This window comes from Ursus arctos, unplaced genomic scaffold, assembly GCF_023065955.2.
Source record: "Ursus arctos isolate Adak ecotype North America unplaced genomic scaffold, UrsArc2.0 scaffold_9, whole genome shotgun sequence".
In the NCBI taxonomy this organism is placed as follows: Eukaryota; Metazoa; Chordata; class Mammalia; order Carnivora; family Ursidae; genus Ursus; species Ursus arctos.
In genome coordinates this window covers 74330881-74356941 of record NW_026623111.1, presented here as the reverse complement: position 1 = coordinate 74356941, position 26061 = coordinate 74330881, and the positions used below count along the sequence as shown (strand labels likewise).

General features: G+C 36.2%; 2 protein-coding genes across 11 annotated transcripts in view; one reads left to right on the top strand and one right to left on the bottom strand.

Moving 5' to 3' along the window:
- Window positions 1-25171, top strand: part of HPGDS (hematopoietic prostaglandin D synthase) — a 48037-nt gene extending 22866 nt beyond the window's left edge. For 2 of the 3 annotated variants that reach the window (XM_057309600.1, XM_057309601.1), the window contains exon 6: window positions 2234-8051. In XM_057309600.1, the coding sequence (XP_057165583.1) occupies window positions 2234-2398 (165 nt within the window). In that variant the 3' untranslated portion in view covers window positions 2399-8051. Of the gene's footprint in view, window positions 1-2233; window positions 8052-24824 lie in introns of those variants that run through there. The other variant, XM_026509708.4, reaches the window with a different exon arrangement.
- Window positions 6637-26061, bottom strand: part of SMARCAD1 (SWI/SNF-related, matrix-associated actin-dependent regulator of chromatin, subfamily a, containing DEAD/H box 1) — a 76504-nt gene continuing 57079 nt past the window's right edge. For all 8 annotated transcript variants that reach the window (XM_026509712.4, XM_026509711.4, XM_048211810.2 and 5 more), the window contains 13 exons: window positions 23792-23891; window positions 23052-23111; window positions 22872-22947; window positions 21608-21743; window positions 20537-20674; window positions 18737-18832; window positions 18524-18641; window positions 18184-18305; window positions 16306-16494; window positions 15567-15685; window positions 13917-14099; window positions 12595-12704; window positions 6637-7999 (listed from right to left, as the gene is read on the bottom strand). In XM_026509712.4, coding sequence (XP_026365497.1) covers window positions 7938-7999; window positions 12595-12704; window positions 13917-14099; window positions 15567-15685; window positions 16306-16494; window positions 18184-18305; window positions 18524-18641; window positions 18737-18832; window positions 20537-20674; window positions 21608-21743; window positions 22872-22947; window positions 23052-23111; window positions 23792-23891 — 1509 coding nt within the window. In that variant the 3' untranslated portion in view covers window positions 6637-7937. The remainder of the gene's footprint in view (window positions 8000-12594; window positions 12705-13916; window positions 14100-15566; window positions 15686-16305; window positions 16495-18183; window positions 18306-18523; window positions 18642-18736; window positions 18833-20536; window positions 20675-21607; window positions 21744-22871; window positions 22948-23051; window positions 23112-23791; window positions 23892-26061) is intronic.

The window sequence follows — 26061 nt, the reverse complement described above, 5'->3', positions numbered from 1 at the left end:
TGTATCACAAAAAGCGAGACAACCAGCTACTACAGCCGTACTACTGAGAGAGGAGCACACCGCCACCTGTAAAGTACACGGACAAAGACTCAAATCCAAACAGGATTCAGATGCTGTGGTAGGTCGGAGTCTGTGCCTTCCAGGAGACTGCATTCTAGAAGTGTCTCTAGAAGAGACACAGACTGGTTTGGGCAGCACTCTTGTGACTTATTCTGGGTGACAAGGACGCATACTTGCCACATCTTTATTCTCAACTTTCAACCTTATCACATGCCTCTTCATTTCCTCCTGTTGATTCCCCAATAGACTTAAAAAAAAAACTATGTTGTTAGTCACCATACAGTACTCCATTAGTTCTTGATGTAGCGTTCCACGCTTCATTGTTTGCGTATTGCAATGAGCACTGGGAGTTATACCCAACAGACTTTCCTAAGATGTTCCTCTCCCTGCCCTATTGAAGGAACAATTTCTAAGGGCTTAAAAATTTCCCCCCTGTTTTCTATTAAGATTCTTCTGTAGGGGTGCCTGGGTGGCACAGCGGTTAAGCGTCTGCCTTCGGCTCAGGGCGTGATCCCGGTGTTATGGGATCGAGCCCCACAACAGGCTCCTCTGCTATGAGCCTGCTTCTTCCTCTCCCACTCCCCCTGCTTGTGTTCCCTCTCTCACTAGCTGTCTCTATCTCTGTCGAATAAATAAAATCTTTAAAAAAAAAGATTCTTCTGTAAACTACCCTCCTGACCCCATCTCTTAGCACTCTCTCCCTTCCTCAGTGTTCCACACACACACTGCTGTTCTGTTTGTTCCTCCGACACACAGCTCACTTCCACCTAAGAGCCTTTATACCTGCTGTTCCCTCTGCCTAGGCGGCTTCGTATGCAGACTGCTGCCTGTCTGGATCTTGTTCTCATTTATGCCTTGTCTTAACTGTCACACTTAAAGGTCTTCCCTCCATGACCACCTGAGAGTCCTTCCCATCACTTCACTTTTTCTTCATCATCCCTACCAGTTTCCAAGTGTTTGTCTTCTGGCTTCTAAAACTAAACGTGCACCTGGCAAAGGGCCTGTGTCACATCTTGCTCTCCAGTCCAGCCCAGCACCTAGACCTGCCCGTCACACACAGTAGGTACACCATAAATATGTGTTGACTGAACTCTGAATCCTCTAACCCATACTCTCTTGCTGACGGGTGTTTAGTATGCAGGTTCATAAAACACTAGCAATTAGCATTATTACAAATTCCACACATTAATAAAACTACGGGGGCGCCTGGGTGGCTCAGTTGTTAAGCGTCTGCCTTCGGCTCAGGGTGTGATCCCAGGGTCCTGGGATCGAGCCCCACGTTGGGCTCCCTGCTCCGCTGGGAAGCCTGCTTCTTCCTCTCCCACTCCCCCTGCTTGTGTTCCCTCTCTTGCTGGCTGTCTCTCTCTGTCAAATAAATACATAAAATCTTTAAAATAAATAAAACTACGGTTAGGCCACATTTAAACTTCACTCTTTGATGGGTATTCATCTGGAGTCAAAGTAATGTCAGCCAGGTTAGTTTCTAGTCACAAAGGGGAAAAAAAATTGTACGAAGAAAAAGCGTACAAGGGTAGGACCAGGCTGTCATTACACTTGGGGAATCCACTAATGCTCACTGTATGTCTTCTGAGGTTATGCAATATAATGTGTTAGTCCAAAATATGTAACTTGCAACTATGAACTCTCTAGGGATAATTTGCACTCTATCCCTTTATACTCTGCAAAAGAAAGGAACAAGATAAATAAGATGAAATAAATACACAAATCCTGAAGACAGGGCATTCTTTGGGACTAGTGTGAAATCTTCAGTAAAAGGGAGTTGAGGGGCATAAATAGAAGAAATGCATCTCCTGGAATGGATTCTGCTTTGTCCTATAAAGGGAATTTTTTGTACAGATAAAAAAGTATTGATTGGGTATTAGATAACAACGTATTGTCACCGAGGGCTGGAGATTGAATCAAGTTACAAGAGTATGTACTGTAAGATCTCATTTTAGAAAACACACACACACACACACACTACCTATTATGCAAAGAGGTGTTAATGGTAGCAAGCTCTGGGTTTTGGGAGTATGGTGTTATCTGTAATTTTCTATCATATACTCATTCCACTCTCATAGTAACAGATAATTTTGAATTAAAAAGAAACTATTCTTGATTTAGTAAGTTATGCCTTCTGTGTTCAAATGGCAATTTGTTTCCTTTAAACTAGGTAACTTGGGCAGATTTCTACTGGGAAATTTGCAGTACCACACTTTTGGTCTTTAAACCTCACTTGCTGGACATCCATCCCAGGTTGGTAACACTGCGGAAGAAAGTTCAAGCCATTCCTGCCATCGCTGACTGGATCCAACGAAGGCCCCAAACCAAACTCTAGGTAATGCGAGCTGCCTCTACGCTTTATTGTTCTTCACAGCATGGCTTCCATCAGATAAGAAGCTACACCAGCCTGCCATGTAATCTACACACTCCCTTCCCCAGCTCGACCACGTCTTTCACTTTTGCCATATTCTGCGTTAAAAAAAAAAAAAAAAAAAAAAAGGAAAAAAGAGGTTTGGGAAAAAGAGCACTTAGTTTCAAGTATCCTTTTTGCCCCACCCACCTTTCCCTTAGAATAATTTCACATCATTTGCAACTGAGGAAAAGGTTTACAATACAGGCAGGGCTCACGTTTCATGGGTTTCGACATGCATGGATTTCAGTCACGACGGTTAAAGAACATATACATTTCCCCCCAGAATGGTTTGGAGTTAAGCTGTACTTGCGTAAAGTATTAACGTTGCTAGCTCTGTGCTCCCCAAATCACTATGTAAATAACAGACGCACTTCATGACCAGCGACCAATCACATCACTTCTTTCAAAGTGTGTTAGCGCTTGGTCACCGCACGTCTGTTACTCATTGCAGACGGCAGCGTGCAGCTGCATTGCCTGCTTGTTTCTCAGTGATAAGCCCACTCAGGAATTTTTAAAAAGTGGGTAACTGAAAAAGGGAATTCATCAACAAAGATGGAAGTACAATAAAGAAATGAAAAGTGACCATGCTGGAGCCAAATTCAAATTGCACATAAATGGGAAGAGCTAAGAGAACATTGACATGGCTCGAGAGTCCAAGGGGCTCGAGAGATGTAGCTGCAAGAACCCAGCAAACACGGAAATGAGGGAAATGGCTGTGACAAACATGAACAACCAGACGAGGTGAGACTGGCAAAGAGCTTCACGTTAAAAGAACAGAGATCAAAAGAAAGAGAAGCCAAGCCACAGACTGGGAGAAAATAATTTGCAAAAGACCTATCTGATACAGGACTATACCCAAAATACACAATGAATTCTTAAAATCCAACAAAATGAACCCAATTACAAAATGGCCCAAAGAACTGGACACTTCATTGAAGATATACACATGGTAAATAAACATATAAAAAAAACCGCTCAACATCATATGTAACCAGGGAAATGCAACTAAAAACGAGATACCATTACATACCTATCAGAATGGCAAAACTTCAAAACGCCGACAACACCAAATGCTGGTAAGGATGTGAAACAAAATGAACTTTTATTCACTGCTGATAGGAATGGGAGATGATAAAGACGACTTGGGAGGGAGTTCGGCAGTTTCTTACAAAACTAAACCCACTCTTACCATATGATCCAGCAATTATGCTCTTTGGTACTTACCCAAATGAGTTGAGAACTTAGATCCACACAAAAACCTGCACATGGATGTTTGTGGCAACTTTACTGGGGATTGCCAACACTTGGAAGTTGCCATTTTACAGTGAGTGGTTAAGCAAACTGTGGTACATCCCAACAAGGGATTATTATTTAGCACTAAAAAGAAATGGGCTATCAAGCCATGAAAAGACATGGAGGAAACTTAAGTTCAGATTACTAAGTAAAAGAAGTCAATCTGAAAAGGCTGTAAACTGTTATGGTTTCAGCTATAGAACATTCTGGAAAAGGCAAAACTATGGAGACAGTAAGACCACCAGTGGCTGTGAGGGGCAAAGGGGAAGGGAGGGTTGAACAGGTTGAGTACAGGGAATTTTTAGGCAGTAAAACTATTCTGTATACAATGATGGATTTGTTAAACCCATAGAATATACAAGACAAAGAGCAAACCCTAACGCAAACTACAGACTTTGGGTGATTATGATGTGTCAATGTCGATTCACTGATTGTAACAAATGTACCACTCTGGAATGGGGGTGCTGATAGTGGGGGTGGGTGTACTTGTGTGGTGGCAGAGGTATATGGGAATTCTTTACTTTCTGCTCCATTTTGCTGTGAACCTAAAACAACCCTAAAAAATGAAGTTTAATACAAAAGAAAAAAGCAGGGACATTTCATGACACTGGAAATACAATAAAATGTTGGAAGGTGATCCAAACTTAGAATTATGTTAATTTGCCAAGGTATAAAAAGAATGCTCACTTGCAGTTACACACGAAGGTATTATTAAAACTATTCTTAATACTTTTTTTTTTCCAAAGTAATACACTTTATCAGTTTCTTTTACTACTAAAATTAGTTTTACTACTTTTTTCATTTACCTATAACATTTATAACCAACGTTTTTAACGTGTTGAGAAAAAAACTTTAAAAGTCATAGAACGTTTTCTCCAATGACTAAGATTATTTTGCACAATTTCAACCTGCAGTCATTTCTATGGTCCCACACTACCACGAAAAGCAAGAACTGCCCATACAAACAAGCCATTTAAATAGAAATCTTCCAAGTAACTACAGATTATCCCTCAACCCATTTTAAACCATAATTATAGCACTGGAATATATTTTAGTTCAATATGCATGTTAATATTAATACTGGATTATCTAATCTTAGCATGTCATGTTATATATATAGAAAGACTAATGAAGTAGACGGCATATACTTGAAATGCAGGACAGAGGAAGGAGAACATGGCTGAGAAGCCAGAAATGGGGAGAGGGTGTAGGGGAAGAAAGAAAAAGAAAAGGAAAGCTGGGCTAAGTATGATTTTGTTTAGGGTGATTCTTTCATCATTAACAACGTTCTACGAAATAGGAGAAAAGATGTTAAATACTTTATACATCATTAAGGATTACCATAAAAACAAAATACATTTCCCAAGTAACTTGCTTCTTTGGATCACATTTTCATATTGCTAGTGGCTGTTAATAAATGGTAACAGGTTATAAGTGAATCTCATTGCAAAATACTGTATCATGTTATCAAGGCAATTTAAAGAAAACAATTATCTTTCACAATAGAAATTAAAATAATACCCTAGATAATGAGGGTAGTAACTTTTCTTTCCTCTTATGCATGTTCATTTTCTGCCATAAAATTACATTCTGACAAGCTTTAATGAAAACAGAATTCAGTAAAAGCGAGAACTACCATGCTTATCTAACATTATGAAAATTCACAGTAACATCAGTTCCACTTGTTTATACAAATCATAATTCAAATATAAAATGCAACCACAGGTTTCATAAGGAAATATTTCATTTCAATCATAGCATCATCATTAACCTTTAGGCCATCTTTTTTCACTGAAGGGAAAACACATTCCATTATCCCATCCTGTACCCAAAATAAATGGCTCCTTGCTAAGTGAACAAGTGTGAGTGAATACGAATGAATCAGAGTTGCAGATTATAATCAGAAAACACACATTTTGGGAAGAGTTAAAAGAATTAGTTCCTTAATTTTATGGACATTTGTCTTGCTTAGGGTCACACAAATGGAAACCAAAATCTCCTAATATTCCTGTCTAACCTCTATAAGTAACACCAACAGTTAGAAACAACAGTAGTGTTGCAATATAAATATCTGTTGGTGTAAAGTTACAAATCTATGGGATCAGGAATACAGTTATGAAACATAAGGCATAATCTTACTCCTTATAAACTGCATTAAAAAAATAAAAGTTGCTTCAGTTGGTCAAGATGATATTCCACCCATGGCTTCACATAATCGTTACTACTAGTAATGGATTATGATGTTCACATGAACATCAGTCCAGGGAAAAGACTAATGGGAATATATCCTAAGTAATAAATTCCTGTTTATTGAGAAACAGATAATATTAGGCACAAATGATCTCATTTGTGCTCAACACTATATTTTTAAGGGTAAAGGGAGAACGATTAAAAAGGGTGTGAAAATACAACTTATGATCACAAATATTTTTATTAAGCCCAAGACATAATAGAGCATTACAGGGAGAACCCAACTACATCTCATTAAAGATAATATAGACTAACAACAACAAAAGAAACAGCCTATCACTGAAGACACATTACCACAGAAAAGTTATAAGAAATCCATTATGAGATTTTGAAAGGTAGTATTTCCAGCCATCTAAGTGATTTGGGTCCTGCGATGTAGGAGGAGGTAGTAATAATATTTGCAGATTCCTTCTAGCCCCATTATACTAAAATATATCGATTATATTCACTATATCTTCAAGATTGGGTAAATCTCCTGAATCATGAGTTTGCAGAGTCTATACCATCTGAAGATTGCCTTGAGAGCTTCATTACTCTTCTAACTCCAGAGGATTATATGACCTTAGCATCTCAGTCAGGATGTCTAGAAAGTACAATCTCCAAAATTAACAAGTCTGTGATTTATAAATAAGTTTATTTATAATGATATTTACATAATAAAAACAAAACACATGAAACTCACAAGTTATACAAAGAAACTGATGTATAATAAAAACAGCAAGATAGACTGACAGGCAAAAATGTAAAGAAAGATTTAATAAAGAGTAAATATCAAATAGACAACTTTACTTCTTCTAAATTTCACTTTGTCACCCACACTGAATTGGAATTGAACAATGGCTCTCTCTTCAGGAGGTCCTGTACTGGAAATTCTGGAAACTGATAAATTATATTTTGAGAAGTGTTTAAAGTTAATGACCTATTTCCATGCAGTACCTAACGCTGCCTTAATATGAAGTCACATTCAGTCTGCTTTGAAGTGAAACAGCCTGTTAATCTGTCCTGCCAGGCTAGACAAATGTTACCCACATTTCGCTGATACGTGGCGACATGGCAGGAATAAACTACTATTCAGAGAGTAAAGAGAACTGGAGCAGAAGTGACTGGGCAACAGTTTCAAGAGAAGCAAAAGCCAGGGAGGGAAATCAATGAAAACATGCACAGGAAGAGGCAGAGTAATAAGCACAATTAGTGCAGTGGGGAAATGAACAGAAGGCATTAATCCGTGGAGCAAGAGAAGGGCTTCTTCGTTACTATTCACTGGAAAACAACTTAGTGCCTAGCCAAACAAATTTTTTTTTTAACAGAAGTACTTGGAAGGACCTGGGGGTGTTAGTAAATGGAATGCCACCTTTAAATTCAGGTTGAGTTCTTGTTGACAGTGGTGAACATCTGCTTCAAATAGCAATAAAATGAAAGCTATATCATCTATACAGCTGCATCCTTAAAACTAACAAAAGAAGAACTTCAAATGAGACAAGGAAAAACAAGACATAAGCATTGTCAAATAAGGCACATGTAAAAATCTACACACATTATCCAGTGAAAGACAATATATATATATTTGGAGGTAGAAATAATTACAAAAATACTGACATTTCTAAAGCATTAGCATATTTGTTACAAACAATCACCAACTAATCCCCATTCAGAAAACTGTTTTGTAAAATGATTATTCAACATCTTCAGGACTACATATTTGTGGCTTTTTTTTTTTTTTTTTTTTTTTGAAATTTCACATGTGAGCATCTGGAGAATTCAGTTAGTGGCAAAAAGTTGTCCATACTATGAGAAATGTAATATGGAAATTATAAAAAGTTATAAATGTTCATAAACCCCATGGTCATCATAATGTAAATGTCCTTGAGTGCACCAAGTTGATATTTCCTCATCAATTAGGAATTCACAATTCTTAATTTCACAGGCCCATTGACGTTTTTAGTAATGTGGCTATATCTGCTGGCATACTCCCTTCGTCACCTGCAGGTCAGAAAGGGGCATTGAAAGTTTAATAAAAATATTTTATGAAATATATTTTCTCTAATTTTGGTGAATTCCTAATCATCTTTCAAGGCCCAGTTTAGTATCATTCCTTGTTAAGACCTTCACGAGCGATGCCCGGGTGGCACATTCGGTTAAGCACCTGACTCTGGGTTCTGGCTCAGGTCCAGATCTCAGGGTCTTGAGACTAAACCCTGTGAGGGGCTCCGCATTCAGCACAGAATCTGCTTAAGTTTCTCTCTCCCTCTCCTGTTGCCCTTCCCCACTGTGAATGCTCTCTCTAAAATCAATCAATCAATCTAAAACAAAACAAAACAACACAACTTTTGCAATCCCTACATATATTCAGGGCTATTTCCTCTGTGCTCATATTCATATTACCAGCACAGTAATCTAGAGGCTAGGTTTCTGAGTTAACATAAATATAGATATATAAAGATAGGCACGTATTAATTTGGATCATATTCTATTCATATAGCGCACAGTATTTACTACTCAGGTTTACTCAATAAAACCATTTCTGTAACAAACTGAATAGTGAAAACAACCAAACAAATCGTGCATCTAGACCCTTACTTTCAATCCAAAGATAAAATCACTAACTTAGACTTACATGGCATACCTAAACAAAATTGTGAATATGGCACACCAGTTGAAGATTAAAGTGCCCACGTAAATAACCTTTTCCCAATGTTTGCCCCATATTTCAATTAAATGAGACTCCAGTATCTAGACACTTACGCAGGAAGCATTCAGGATTTTTTTTTTTAAGATTTATTCATGTGAGAGAAAGAGACAGCGTGCGCTCGCGAGTGGGGGGAGGGGGAGAGAGAGAAAGAGAGTCTCAAGCAGACTCCTCACTGAGCATGGAGCCCGACACGGGGCTCAATCCCACAACCCCAAGAGATCATAACCTGAGCTGAAACCAAGAGCCAGACGCTCAACCGACTGAGCCACCCAGGTGCCCCCAGGATTTTCTAAAGCAGGAAAACATCTTGTGTCAATTAACCACTTAAAATGTTTAAAGATGAACTGCTTTATTAGTTTATAGTGACAATGGCATAGTTGACAATTCATAAATATTTGTACATTCAAAGCAATGGATAATTTTATAAATTAGCTGTGGCTAAAATGCAGCCAAACTAATCACTTTTCTGTCACACATACACACCCCAGTTATAATCTAAAATTATGAGTACTTTTATCTACTCTTCTTTCAGTAAAAAAAACACATGCACAGAAACACAAACAATTCCATAAACTCTCAAGTTCACTGACACGCTTGCCTTGAAGCTCATCCACAGACTTAGCCCATGAAATCTAACCTGAAACTTGTCCTAAATTAACTGACCCAACTAAATAATCAGACAGCTCCAGAGACAGTAAGACAAGAATCCAAAAGTACAAGACAACAAAGCTCTACGAGATTCAGTATTCTGGGAACGGAGGGAAGGGTGGAAAGAAGGAAAAGGGGTGAGGAGACTCTTCTAAGTTTGAAGATACTAAAGATATGGTGCAATAAAATGCAATGTGTGAACTCTGGATTTTTTTTTAAAGCTATAAAAGACATTGGGGGATAAGTGGGAAAACATGATAATATTTGGAAATTGCTGTTAATTTTCTTGGATGTAATGGTATTGTGGCAACTTAGAGGGAATGCTAAGATATTCAGAATGACAAGTCATGTCTACAACTGACTGAAATGGTTCATGAGGAAAAAAAGTTAGATGTTAGAAAAAATGTTTACAACTGCTAAATTCATTTATACTATGCTTTCAACATCTGCATGAAAATTTCCATATTAGAGTTTTAAAAGGTAGAAAATCTATTAATATAATCACATTAAGAGATTAAAGAAAAATCACATACCCCCAAACCATAATTCTTATCCTAAAGCAGGGGTTCTCTGACTTTAGCATGTATCAGAACACCAACCAGATTACTGAATTCCATTCCCAATTTCTGACTGAGTAGGGATAGAGCTGGGCTTGGGAATTTGCATCTCAAGGCAATTTCCCAGGTGATGTTGTTGCTGTTGGTCCAGGGACTGCACTTTCAGAACAAATAAAGCAAGCTCTAGAAACACAAAAATCTGACAAGCATTTCTGAGAGGAATCGTGGTACTTATCTTTCATAGTGTCTTGGAAACAGAGGCATACAGATTGTTAACATAAAGCACAGACACACTCAATTACAAATATACTTCTTGTTTACAGTGGAAAAGAACCTCACTGTGAGAGATGAAAAGGGTACATGTACTCTCATTAGGACAGTGTCCAGTTACTTAAATAAAACCAGAAGCAAACACCAAAATCATTACAGTTAAGAGAATAAAGGCATTATTGTATTCTTAGCCTACCAAATAAAACACATACTGAAAAAACTGATACAAATAGCTTTAACAAGACAGAGAAAAATTTCCTACATAAAGAAAGAGTAATAAATGGGGGAACGATTCTTTATAACTAAACGCTTCAAAGGTAACAGCCTAAAAACATAGCTGAAATAAGTTGCTATTTTAAGAGATACTTGATATGAAAATAACAGGTAAAATTGAAGACAAAACAAATTCATACAAGTACAAATAATTTACATGAATTATGACCAGACATGACTGGATATACACTGGTCTCATCTGAAATACCATTAAATGCCATGGAAAAAGAAATCAGGGGCACTACACAAAAGAGAAAGAACAAAAGAAAAAGACAACGGTGAAGAGAGAGCTGTCAACAAATTTTGGAAGCTGAAAAGCAAATGGAAGAATGGAAGCTGACTTTAGCAGAATAGAGCAAAAACTTAAGTGAGCACAGGTAGAAAATGCAAGAAGGTTACTTCATACTCAGAATCTAACTACCCCACCCCCCGCCCCAACTCAAGACACAGAGGCTCCCAAAAGACGGGGAATACACAGAGCTAAAACAGATTGAAGAGTAGAACATCTAAGGCCTGCCCAACAGAGCCAGCCATTTACCCCAGATACACAAACGAAGGTTTATTCTTTGGAAAGTCTGAATCAGAGGAATGCTGAATATGGGCATGGTAGAAGACAGTGAAACTATACTGGAACAGGAAAATTAACTATATAAATATGACAACAGCCCTCCCTCCTTCCCTGCTTCTCCTTAGCTCTAATAATGTGTCAGTAGGTTTATACTCTATCTCCCACATTTCACAAAAGATTGAATATGTTCCTAGGGAAATGAACTAGCCCATGAGAAACAACTTATGTAGTTAAAGACAGTGGGGAGTCCAACAATCAAACTGCTGAAACCCCAATTAACTATGATGGTTCTATTTAAAGACTTACTGTTAGAATAAAATCTATGTATCTGGGTAGGTGGCAACAGTGCTAAAGGAGAACAGTTATTCTACAAAATTTGCAAAGATGCCCTAACAAAACAGGAAAAAATGTGCTGTGGAATCTGCCTTCTATGGCTTTCGCTAGCTAATCTGAAATTGGCAAGTTGCCACCTCCACACAAAGCCTAGTAATTGTTTAAGTTACAATCATAACAGTTGCTTCTACTCAAACTTTCTTCAATGCCTGCCTCCCCAACCTGAAGCACCCTGAAATAAACGCTACATAGGAAGGACACCTACTAATTTCACCATACATCCCTCTCTCTTTCTCTCTGTTCTCAAAGACAGATTAAAATACACTGAACTCTTTATAATACAGAGTGCCCGGCAAAATACTGGGACCCAGTAAATATTCAATGGAAGTTTGCTGAATTGAAATGACCTATGATCAACATTAGGAATATCCTTATTAGAATAATGATAAAAAAGCTTGTGTCCAATTAAATTTAACATTAAATAAGAAAAGAAAGATGTAAAAGACTGCATGCTAAGTTGTGTAAAAGGGAAAAAGAATACATATACTCACTTCCATCTGCATAAAATAAGTGGTCACATGCTAAAAGTCAATATGTCACTTTTAGGGGGAAACTGGATGACAGGGTGAGGAGGCCTTTGTTTGCTTTTTGCATCTTTTGAATCTTGAACTACGTGAATGTATTATCTTTTCAAAAACAGAAAACCTAATTTAAAAATTATTCTTTTCAAGAAGGTGGAATGAAGATTCTCTTAGAGGGTTCTTTCTAGTACCCAACCAACTTCAATCTGAAATTACTACATTTTTGAGGGAAAAAAATGCATTTTATTGCACTCTAGTGCAGTATTTGCTGGTCAAAATGAAAATGTAAATGTTACAGTTCTTAAGAAATTAATATTATACCACATATTTTAATTCTTTGGATTCATTTATATTACTTATGAAGTAAGTAAATTATAAAATTGTGAATAAAATTATAGATCTAGTTTTATTTGGGGGATGTTTTGGTGTCAAGAGATAAGGTATAGAAGAGACAGAATTATCCAAAATCAAGTGTTTGTATCAATTCTGGCAACCTAATCTTAGTTATTTCTTGTAGTACTTTTGAAACGAGCATGCTTTTCCTGTACAGTAGGCCAGTTAAAGATTCGGGCCATTTTTGTTAATCCCTTGCTACTGCCAATTTGATGCCTTTTCATATAAATAAATACTGATGTTTCTGCTTACAAACAACTTACCTTCATCGACTGTGGTCATATCTTGTTCTAGTTTCAATTTCTGTTGGTTAATTTTTAGCATGGATTCTTCAATTGTCCCCTGGCTTATTAATTTTATAACTAGTACTTCTCTATAAAGAAAATAGAAGATACGTCCATTGGTTACTTAATATAAAACTATTTGGATACATACAAGCTATATAAAACGTCTTAGAGTTCAATAAGAATAACCTGAAGATTGTGTAACAAATATATCCATAACCTTAAATTCCCCTTTTATTCAAACTTGGGATTGATGTTTTCTGAGCATGTAACTTTTAAAGGACCTTTCTTATTAATCCAAGATATCTGTACTCCAAAAATTACTTATAAACCTTATTACAACAAACACTCTGGGTTCAGATAGGTATTCATTTTAAAAAAGGAACATGTTAAACAAAAACAAAAATAAAAATAAAAATAAATTAAAAGGAACATGCTTTGTCAGGTTCCACTAAATAATTCAGTATAAAAAGTAAGAAAGTGTAGTGAAGTACAAAGATTACACAGCAAGTTTTAATCCCATAATAGGTACAGATAAATGTGGTTCATAAATGAATTTGTCAGTATCTTTTGGAAATACAGTAACACACTCCACACAGAAAACATTGATTATTCACTACTGACATCTGCAAATAGAGTTGAATTATAGGTATTGGCACCTCTTTAAGCTCAAATGTCAAAATGAACCTTCACCTAAAATATCTACAACTCAAATAATGTAATTCCTATAGGACAGTACGGTAGCAATAATATACATATTACTGTCTATCTGACTCTTAAGTGGTCTAACAAGCCTTTTTTTTTTTTTTTTTTTTTTTAGATTTTTTATTTTATTTATTTGACAGAGACAGCCAGCGAGAGAGGGAACACAAGCAGGGGGAGTGGGAGAGGAAGAAGCAGGCTCCCAGCGGAAGAGCCTGATGTGGGGCTCCATCCCAGAATGCTGGGATCGCGCCCTGAGCCAAAGGCAGACGCTTAACGACTGCGCCACCCAGGCACCCCTAACAAGCCTTTTTAACTAATATTTTTCAAAAGGGCTGAACCCCTGGTAATATTTTGTTTTCATCAGCTGCAGGACTAATTGGGGTGAGGTGGGAGGTTATTTTGCTTTAACTACTAGAAAAATGAATAGGTCACATAGTGAAGTTCATATTCAACACTGCTGGTATAAAATATATCAGCAGCCATGCTTTGCTAAAAACACAAAAACTGAAGGAGGACACTGACAGACTATATCCTACTATTCTATACAAATTAGATTGACATTTGGTTAAAAATAAATTTCAACTCAAAACACTTACTTAGTCTGGCCTACTCTATGGCATCTATCTTCTGCTTGTTTGTCATTGTACGGGTTACAGTCAATATCATGGAGTATAACAACATTTGCTGAAGTGAGGTTTATTCCTAGGCCACCAGCTTTTGTTGACAGCAGAAACACAAAGATATCCATATCGGTATTAAACTCGTCAATTAGGTGAATCCTATAAGATAAATATATTAGGCTAAATTTCACTAAAACGTATGTAACTAAAACTGAAAACAATCACGCTACATGGAAAAAAAACCTTGAAGATATAAATACATGCTCTTGGCAATATAGTTACCTTTCCTGCAGTTACTTTACTGAAAGACCTTCCAAGTTCACCTTCTTTTCTATACCATTTCTCTTTCTACTAATTCTCACTTTAATTCAAGTTTCAGGTCTGAGAAATGCTAAAAGGGTCGCCAGGAGTAAATAAACTGTGTTTAGAACAGTGCCTCAGAGATAAGTGGTCACCAAAAGACAGCTATGATATAGTATAATTTTCTCTGGCTGTCTTGCCTCCAGGGTAGAGACCTTCCCCTGACAGTTCCCTGGATAGGCTAGATGTCTAGTAGTTGCTCAGTGACTTTGTTGACTCACTGGTTCCATTGTTTTCCTCTGTTTGAAATGTATAGTCAGGGCCACCAAATGAGGCATTATTTTCCTTCTTAATGGATACAGATATCTCTGTGGGTGGTGTATTTACACAAGGTTGGACTTGCTTGACACCTCACTGGAAGCTTCCTGACACCAGGATTTCTCAACCCTGGCATTTTTGACATTTTGGGCCTGATCGTTCTCTGTCGTGGGGGTGTCCTGTGCCTGGTAGGGTTGTCAGCAGCATTCCTGGTTCCCACCCACTAGATGCCAGGAACGACTCCTTTCTTTTTCTAGTTGTGACAACCAGAAATGTTTCCTGACATTAACAAGTGTCTCTGGGGGAGACCTGGTGAGAACTACTGCTTTCTGCTGTTCTAAACACCTGAGCCCCCTCCAAGGTTATTTTCTCCTTCATTTCATGACTTCTGGCTTATCTAAATTTTGCATATGGCTTTTCAATCTTTAGCCTTCTGAGAAGTCGATTAGCCGCCGCTCTTGATACCAGATGAACTAAAGATCTCAAGATCAAACTAGAACAGTGTATTCTCTTTTAGCATGACTTCCATCCTTAATGCAGGAAAAAAAAATCCATTCTAGCTGATAAAAAAATAAACCAAACAATAAAATGCCATTTAAACACACTAGAGAAGGTATTCCTTTTTTTAAGACAATCTTTTAATCTTTGAGAATTAAAAAAATAAACGAACTGAACTCATTCAATTACTCTTAAAATATGAAAAGCCCAAGATTTTAAAACAATCTTTGTCTTTGTTTTTTAAACAATCTTGATTTAAAGGTAAGGTGCTTCAAGGGTCTGAATGAATCTTAAAGAGGAAAACATTCTAATTAGATATTGAGATAGATTTCTGCAATTCACATAAAAAACTTAAAAAATTTTATCTTAAGACGATTTGAAATAACAACACAGAAGACTCAAAAGTAATACAATTCAATCAAATGCTTTACACACATTTACAATTCCAACATTTACTCTTATTTGAAGCTGAGGTGGAGATTTTCTGAAACTAAAGTGAAGTATACTAACCTTTCAGAAATCTGAGTCTTCCCATCTAATCTGAGGTACCTATGCTGATGATGTTTTAAGAGAACTTCTAAAATATCCAGCATCATGGTAAATTGGCTAAATAATACAACTCTATCACCCTGTGAAAATACATACATGGATTAGATAGATGGAAAAATCAAATTATAAGTATCTAATGATCAACTGCTTTTTTAATAAAAATCAAGTGCTCACAGCAAAGGTAAATTTCTTGTTATAGATATAACAAGCTTATATATAAATAAACTACCATAACTTCTGAACTTCAGACCTAAAATTTAATTCTCAGTTTTGATTTTCAAGGACAGTTCATGAAAACAATAGTACAAAAGTACTATTTGGATTATGATCTTATAAATTTAAGTTGTTTCACATGTCAATGGTAGTAGTACTTAAATAACATGGTATCCTCAAAATACTAATTTTGAGGCAATCATACAGATTGTCACTCATGAAATAATGACACATAAGATTATTTTTTAAAAGCATCAATACAGATGTGTTCTACTAACTTGTTTTTCTTTCTCAGACTCAACAGAAGAGAATTAATCAAGAAAAGACATCCCCAAATATATCCCTAAATGCTCAAAGAATTAACTTCTAGAAACATGTATAGTAGACATAGGCTAAAACTTTAAGAAAGTCAAATCATGCCAGAATGATTTTAAAGAAGTTTAACTAATTGGAAAAATACAAGAAGAGTAGCATTCTTCTTTATTACCTTCTGCTTCAACTCAGACAAGATGCATCCTAAAACTCGGAATTTTCCAGAATCTAAAATCAAGTCCATGTCTAATTGGAAGTTATTAATATGTCGATACTGTTTACAAAGTACATGTAATTCAAAGTCTGTCATAACTTCCATATCTTCAAAGATCAAGTCAGGGTTAGCCTCACAATGTGTAGGTTCCTTAAAACAAAACAGAACCATATGCACTTCAAAATGAAGATAATTTATAATATGACCATAACACTCGAATAAAATTGTTCACATCTGATAAAATATTAAGTAGCTAAACAGCACATGTTACATGGTACAATTTAACAAAGGAAAATAATATTCATTATTTTAGGTACAATAAAGGGGGAAAAGTCCTTATTATTGTTTTAGAGACAATACCCTGAAATATTTAGAGATGAAGTAATGTCTAGAATTTGGTTCACAATAATCCTGGGGTGTGGTCTAGATGAAACAAGAGTAGTGTCATTCTAGATAATAACTGTATAAAAAAAAAAATGGGTGAGGGTTACATGGGAAGAGGATTTCATTACACAATTCTCTCTACTTACACATGCTTAAAATTTTTCATAAATTTAAAATAATATAAAAATTTTAAAAAAGCAAATAGTTGTTTTTTTTTTTTTTTTTTTAAGATTTTATTTATTTATTTGACAGAGAGACAGCCAGCGAGAGAGGGAACACAAGCAGGGGGAGTGGGAGAGGAAGAAGCAGGCTCCCAGCAGAGGAGCCTGATGTGGGGCTCGATCCCAGGACTCTGGGATCACACCCTGAGCCGAAGGCAGACACTTATGACTGAGCCACCCAGGCGCCCCCAAACAGTTGCTTTTAACACAAAGATCTATCTATAAAGGAGAACTATGGGTGGGTGCTAAGGGAGAATGAGGCAAAAATAAAGATTAATAATAAACTACAGACAAAATATAATAAAGAAAAAAATGAAGAAAACAAATGGAGAAAACAACTCACTGCCCTGGACATAAAATCTGAGGTATCTTTTTGGTAAAATAAAGAAGTGCATTATGGTAGTCTCAGTCAGGAGTTGGCAAACTTTCTGTAAAGGGCCAGATAGTAAATATCTGAGGTAGGCTCTGTAGGCATAATGATCAATTTTGCAACTCCTCCACTCTGCCCTTGTACAGGCATACCTTGCTTCACTTTTTTTGTGTAAGGGTTTCACAGATAATGTGCTTTTCACAAACTGAAGGTTTGTGGCAACCCTGTGTTGACCTAGTCGATTGGTGCCATTTTCCCAACAATATTGCTCATTTTGTGTCTCTGGTAAATCTTAAAATATTTCAAACTTTTTCATTACTCTTATATTTGCTGTGGTGATCAGTGGTTATAACTTGCTGAAAGCTCAGATGACAGTAGCAATTTTTTTTAACAACAAAGTACTTTTTAATTTAGGTATGTATACTTTTTTAGACATAATGCTATTGCACACTTATCGACTACAGTACAGTATAAATGTAACTTTCATATGCACAGGGAAACAAAAAAATTCATCTGACTCCCCTGCGGTCTGGAGACAAATCTTCAGTATCTCCAAGGTATGTCTGTATTGAGAAAGCAGTCAGAACAAACAGAAACGGAAAGACTTGGCTGTGTTAAAATAAAACTTTATTTGGCCCTAAGGCCATAGTTTGCTGACTCCTAATACAGACCGTCCATCCTCTCGGCTCTTATGTTCCCCCTTAAATTATCTTGAACTTTGTCTTAAAAATACTTTTCTTAACTATGGGGTTAACGGATCAATATGCTCATTAGGCTCAACTGATCTTTAGCCAGCCTAATCATTTAACCCGGGGTTTAACGGTGTTAGTAAAGGTCAGGGTTAGCATAACATGAAATCCTTACCTTTAGCATAAGCTGAGACATTTCCTTGAGCTTTTCAGCTGTGTAATATTGGCGATGTAATAAAGGATGATTGGCCATTTTTCTCAATTGCATCATGACATTGCACATTTCTGTGTTTTTTTCTGTGATCCAAAGAGCACACATTAGAAACAAAAAACAAAACCTAAGTTGACAGCTGTCTGCTGAAATACATCTCAATGCAAACAAAAAGCTTAAAACTGTTTCTTCAAATTGTAACTAATTTTTTTAAATGAGCAAATCCCACCATAATATGACTAAACTACGTGTAGCCCCAGTACAGGATTATTTTTCACATGCAACTGTAAAAATCAGATTATACCCATGTTGTTGATAGATTTTTTCAATCTGTTGAAAAGACCCAAATAGAGCTGCTCCTGTTTCTCTGACATTGCACACAATTCAATTCGATCTTTCTTGGGGGGTAGCTGCTTGAGAACCTGAGAAAGGAAAACAGTTTAAGCAGATCATTCACATAAAGAAGAAAACAGATTTTTAAAAAACAATCATCATAATAAGTATGCAGATAAGTTACCTCTTCTTTTACCCTTCGGAGAATAAACGGTTTTATAATTTGTTTCGCGTGTGCTATTCTCTCCTTTTCATATATACTTTGCTCATCTGCTGATTTCTAAGTAAAAAAAAGAACACGTCCTTTCAGAAATTAATGATTTAAATGATCACCATTAACAATATTACAGAACGTGAAAATCATCCTCACTACAATCGGAGTTATTTTCCACAGAAACGCACTTCATTCTAGATGGACTTTCACATTTCAACTCTGGGCTATTAGCCTACTTCTTCAAGCTCCATATGTATTTTGAGGTTTCATGTACTCTGCTGAGCGAATAAAACTGAACTGTCCTAGGAAGGTGTTCAGAAGTTTGAGTCATAACTAAATTACCAGACAGCTCTCATGAAAGTGTGAGTGTGTGTGTGTGTGTGTGTGTGTGTGTGTAACAGGGTGGGGAGAAGAGAAGGGGAAGAGAAAGAGAAACAGGTAGAAAACTTGTATTTATTTCTAGAAAAATGACCCCAAAAGAAAGCTAGTGCAGGTGATGTACACCATGTGTTTTAAAAGACAGGGATGGTTGAGATTGTCAAGGCTTGTTAATTCTGGAGAATTAAAGAAGTGGAATTTTACTCTAAGATGTGAGGAAGTCCTCCATATTCTATCATCTACTAGGCCATCAAGTGGGAGTGATTAGTGAAAGTTTAAAAGGCAGTTAATTTGCAGTGGAAGAATATCATAGAGAATTCCTGCAAAATGTATGTGACTTGGGAGAGAGGCAAGAATCTATATAAACATTGCAGGACTGGAGAATTTAGTAGGACTTCCTGAAGTCTATTACTATACTTTTTCTCTATTAAAAGATTTCCTTTCCTTTCCCTTTCCTTTCTTGAATTTATTGAGACAGAGAGAGAAAGAGGGAGAACATGCGTGAGCAGCGGGGAGGGGCAGAAGGAGAGGGAGAGAAAGAATCTCAAGCAGACTCCACGCTGAGTGTGGAGCCCGACACGGGGCTTGATCTCATGACCCCAAGATCGTGCCCTGAGCTGAAATCAAGAGTCAGGCACTTAACCAACTGAGCCACCCAGGCATCCCTCTACTCTACTTTTTCTAAGCAACATGGAGAAAATTAACTAGATTCTCTTATATATAGAATTTCTTTGTGTAACTGTAAGAAACTGTTACTCTGGGATGCCTGTGTGGCATAGTAGTTCAGCGTCCGTCTCTAGGTTTTGACTCAGGTTGTGGCCTCCAGGTCGTGGCCTTCCAGGTCATGGGCTCAGCCAAGAGTCTGCTTGAAATCCTCCCTCTCCCTCTGCATGCCTCACCCCTCCATCCCGCCCCCCAACCTGCGCTCTCTCTCTAAAATAAATGACTTTTTAAAAAAATTGTTACTTTTTAATTTATGGACTTTTATTTCAAAACATTTTTCCCAGTATAGGAATTTTCTGGATAGTCTACCTTTGCCCAGTTCTACAGTTTACCTACAAAGAAATGCTACTAATTCACCAAATTTTAGTAAGGTAAATGCAATGCCCAAACCTTCCCCACATATTATATACCTGAACACTCCACTAATTTAAAATTGTCACTGCAGAAAATTAAGATATTAAAACCAAGACTTTTGGATATCAATTACAGAAGTCACCAATTTATTTCCCATGGTATTTTGGCAGACTTCCCAAGTCATGCAAGTAGACGGATATCAACTACTTAACTGATATCACGTATACACTATGAAAACAAGAAAAAAAGGCAGAAGAGTGGCCTATATAAAACATAAAGTAACATATTTGGGAGAAAATATAAATTTATGCTTACTGTTTTAGAAGAAAACATTCTTCGTATTTCACTGGTGCTACTACTAAACATGTGTGGCATAACAAAATTCAACAGCGACATGAGCTCCAACAGGTTATTCTGTACAGGTGTGCCTGTGAGCAGCAAACGGTTATTTGCCTGTGAAAGTAAAATTGAGATTAGCTTTCTTTGTTTTAAAGAGCCAAGTCCTTCCTGTCTATACTCTTCAGGAAAAGAGAAAAAAAATTAAAACCATTATTAATAATGTAACATTCTGTGATGAAAGACTAGTAATTCAGAAAAATTATCACCTATTGTATTTTAAGGTAAAGTATGTAAAACTAATGGTTTCATTTTATAAGTAGATAACTGGATTGTATTTGATATTCATAAAGTTTATCACATAGAACAGGGGTTGGTAAATTGAGGCTCATGAGCTAATAAAATGGTTTTTATACTTTTAAAAGGTTATAAAAGAAAACGAGGGGCGCCTGGGTGGCACAGCGGTTAAGCGTCTGCCTTCGGCTCAGGGCGTGATCCCGGCGTTATGGGATCAAGCCCCACATCAGGCTCTTCCACTATGAGCCTGTTTCTTCCTCTCCCACTCCCCCTGCTTGTGTTCCCTCTCTCGCTGGCTGTCTCTATCTCTGTCGAATAAATAAAATCTTTAAAAAAATGGGGCGCCTGGGTGGCACAGCGGTTAATCGTCTGCCTTCGGCTCAGGGCGTGATCCCGGCATTACGGGATCGAGTCCCACATCAGGCTCTTCCGCTATGAGCCTGCTTCTTCCTCTCCCACTCCCCCTGCTTGTGTTCCCTCTCTCGCTGGCTGTCTTTCTCTGTCGAATAAATAAATAAAATCTTTAAAAAAAAAAAAAAAAAAAATCTTTAAAAAATAAAAATAAAAAAAATAAAAGAAAACGAAACAAAACAAAAACAAAAGCAAAGAACAAGTCGCAGAGGAAGGCCCACAAGGCATGAAATATTATCTGGACCTTTACAGAAAAAGTTCGCTGACCCCCGATATAAAATACTAAATACATTAAAACACATAACTTCATTATAATTGGAAAAATTCACAAAATACTCTTACATTAATTGTCATAAGGTGCTGGTAGCGGATGGAGCCCATGTTCTTCAGCATATGGCCCTCATCAAAAATCGCGTAATTAAGTTTCAGCCGTCGAAACAGACTACGATCATCAGAACTGCTGATTGCACAATTATACCTGTCACAAAAAAAACAAAAAACAAAAAAACTCTCTAAGGTTACACCTTTAAGAGCCTGGACCATAGTGAAACTTAATGTTTTCTACAATGATTTTTACTTATTATACATTTCTAGTATCCAGTACCTGAAAGATACCACTAGATCTTGTTGGTGTTCAAATAAATACTGATGCGCTTGTATACAATTATTATCTACGTGTAACCAAGTTACAAAAGCTGCAATGTGTGGGTAAAGGAAAATTTTAATGTCATAATTGGACAACTTCTACACAACTAAGAAGCAGCCAATTTGGGTATAATTTACACGTTATCTGCAATCGTTATACACTTTGCTTCACAAACTGTTGTATTTTCAGAACAAAAGTGGGGAAAAAAGGACATGAAATGAAGACATTTGTTAAGAACATAATACTACTGTATTAAACTAGTAGAGCATATCCATGAAAAAAGAGTTAATAGTAGCTAGCAGTACTATACTATATATAAAAATGAAGTCCATTTTATGTAGGAAAGATGAATTATGGATTCTTCTTTTAATCATGGCCTCCTACAGAAGTCAGTAGATGGAAATAACTAAATACTGACAGTTAATATGAACTTGAAATAACCTATGAACTTGAAATAACCCATATTTAAAAAGTAACATGACAGCATTAAGTTCTCTGCTACATATTTATGCTAAACGGACCACCAAGGAATGACTAACTTATTCAAAATTTTCTTTCCCATCCTTCTATTTTAATTCAGTTTTTTCATTTAGAGTGAGATTCCACTGTATTTAATACTTAATTATTAATAATAATTAACATTTATAAGTTACAAATATTATAAATCGTTTTAGTGGGATATCTTCAATTTTACTTGAAGTTTAACAGAAAGAGTCCTATAAAACTATGTTTTCGATCACATGGACAAAAACCTTTATATAACCACTATCAGTCACCTGTTGTACTAGTAAAAAACTAAAAAGTGCCTGAATACTCAACATAAGTCGTTCCATCACTTTTGTTGCATAGTTCTTAGCCTGACCTTTCCTTCATGTTACTACTAACGTATTTTAAATATTTTTTGTAAATATAGGGGTTACACAATATCTCTGCCCCCATATTTTTTTTCTCAATACTTACGTGGTCACAATTACATTATACTCTTCATATTTACTATGGATGTTATATCTAATCTGTTTACGTTCTTCTTGAGAGCCTACGATTTAAAAACAACACACACATATTGATTATACTTAATGTACTTTACTATATGTCAGGATTTTAAAGAAATTTCCAATTAAAGCAAAATGACACTCTTACCATAGTAACAGAGCACCTTTAAAGTGGGGCACCATAAATTAACTTCTCTTAACCAGTTGTCTAGGAAACAAGAGAGGTATTACTTGCATCTGCTAAACAGGTTAGGTGTATGCAGTGAAATGAGTTCTATCCAAAAACTTTTCTTTTACAAAATAATACAAGATTTTTTAAAAATCACAGACCCTTCACAATTTTATTCCTGATGTTTAAAATAATTCTGAGGAGGCATAAAACAAAAGGAAGAGGACCAACCATTATATTTACAGAATGACTAAACTTCAATTTAAAGAGTTTTTTGGATTATGTTCATACATACATTCACTTACTCTAGTCTACAGTCAATCTAATTTAAGTGGGAATGAACTGTATACTCTCTGATTCCATAAATGTTTAATTAGAAATTTAAAAGGACTTGTTTCTTTTGGTAAGTCATTAAAACAATTTTTTTCATTAAAATAATTTTTTAAAAGTATTACAAAAACAAATGATCTTATCGATGGTCCTTTGAGGCATAATAATTTAAAAGCTGAATAACTGACTTGTATTTGAGATATTTTCTTTTAAAAGACCTCCTGTACAATCAAACACACATACACACACATACGCAAAGGGGGGAAAGTCTAAGGAGACCACAGAGTTAATATTCACCTCCACAAACTAAGAAATCACACATACACAGTTTTTCTTCTCCCTGTATAAACACTACACAGTCAAGTATGGTTGTTCACAGTATTACAAACCTATAGTTGACGCTGGAACAACGATCAAATGAGGACCTTTATTACCCTCCTGATAGAGGTATGCCAGGAATGCAATGGCTTGAATAGTTTTTCCTAGGCCCTAAAATTAAATGTTTAAAAGACAATATATGAAATTTAAAAACAAACAAAAAATACTGGAAAACACAAAAGGAAAAATAGTATTTCTGGTTTTATTTACTTTTGATTCCCCAAAATGCAACCCTATGAGAATTCTACCATGTTCTTAGCTCTCAGTGACAGATGAAACAGATCATAATCTCCAAATGATAACTATAACTTAAGTTTAATGAGCAGAATGTATCCTAACCGCTAGTTAAAAATGGGACACACATTAATATGGAAGAGCTCTGCAATGCATATAAAGGACATAATTTTGGTAATTGTTTTATATAAAGCAAATATTTAATACATACTGGATAGATTAACAACAATGTGCCAACGGCTAATTGGATTTGAACATGTGCCTGCCCTATTACCCACCAATTTCACTTCTAGGAGTATATTCAAGAGATATGAGAACACATGTCCACAAAGAGACTTGAGTAAGAATGCTGACAGTAGTTTTATCATGATAGCCAAACACTGGAAATAACTTCAATGTCCTTCAACAGGAGAATGGATGAAGTCATAGCATATTTATGCTAGGGACTACCGCATGCCAGTAAAACACCAAACTACTGATACATATAAGAACAGATGAAACTCAGTAACCTTATCATGCACCAAATGAACCAGAAACAAACAGTATATACTATATGGCTCTATTCATATAAAGTTCAAAATTTGAAAAAATAATCTATGGTTATAGGTGTCCGAATAGTGGTGGAGGTAATACTAAAAAGGAGCATGAGGGAACTTTCTGGGATAATGGAAATGTTGATCTGGGGAGGGTGGTCACACAGGTGCACATATGTAAAAAAAATCACCAAGCTGAACATTTGTGCATTTTACTACAAGTAAATTATACATCAATGAAGGTGTTTTTTTCTGTTTTGTTTTTTTGTTTTTAAAGGCTACTGGGGAGGAGCCAAACATTACCAACTGTTAAGAACTGAACTGACCTCACTGCCCAATTCACGTGTTGAAGCTCTATCCCGCAATGCAACTATATTTGGAGACAGGGCCTTTAAGAAGGTAATTAAGGTTAAATGAGATCACAAGGATGGGGACTCAATCCCCATCGTAAGAGAAAGAGACACGAGGGATGTGTGCGCACAGAGAAAAAGACATGTGAGGACATGGTGAGAAGGTGGCCATCTGCAAATGAAGGAGAGGCGCCTCGGGAGAAACCAAACCAGCCAACACCTTGGTCTTACAGACTTAAAGCCTCCACAGCTGTGAGAAATAAATTTCTGTTGTTTAAACCACCCAGTCTTTGGTCTTTTATTATGGGAGTCCTAGCAGACCAAGCAAGACACTAACTTATAAATACAGTGCTTTACAGGTCACAAAAAGTTTTACATATTCTACCTCATTTGGTAAGGACTAGCCCATGAAAGCCAAAATTGGGGCCCCAAACCTAGATCTGATTCTCAAGTCCAGCTTTCCACAACTGTCATGTTCTGTATCTAATTCTATAACTATTTTGAAATCATGCATATACATTATTTAGTTTTCTATCAGCTAAACAGCATCTCTCTTATGATGATAGTATGATTTTTGTGTGGGAGTAGTCTTAAAGTACAAGAGACTACTAGAAGCCAACTACAGAATAAAGAGCACTATTTATTTTAATAATGTAACATACAATGTATGTGTATTTAACAAACATTTTCTCCACTACACATGACTAATTTTTAATAAACTTTTTAAAGGAGGAAGGACATTAGGATAGAGTAAAGGTCAAGTTTCTATGTGATAATACCTGACCTACACTGTAATGAACTTCTAAGCTTAGTTTCAAGCAAATGTGATTTGGGAAAAAAAAGACTCAGAGACAGCTAACAAAAAAAAGTAAAATGGCTGAAATGATGTTGCTGGTAAATGTGTGGATTTATACGTATCTATAAATTTTAAAGGTAGCTACAGAAAAGCACATATAACAAAATCTCATTTAGTACTTTACACATATATGTATGTATACACACAAACCTGCAGAAGAAAATAATCCGAAAAGATATACATCAAAATAATACTTACTTCAAAGCGGTAGGAATATGAGTGATCTTGATTTTTTTTGTACTTTAAGGCAGTCTAATTTTTAAAACACATATATTTATTAATTTTATAATCAGAAAGAAAGACCATTT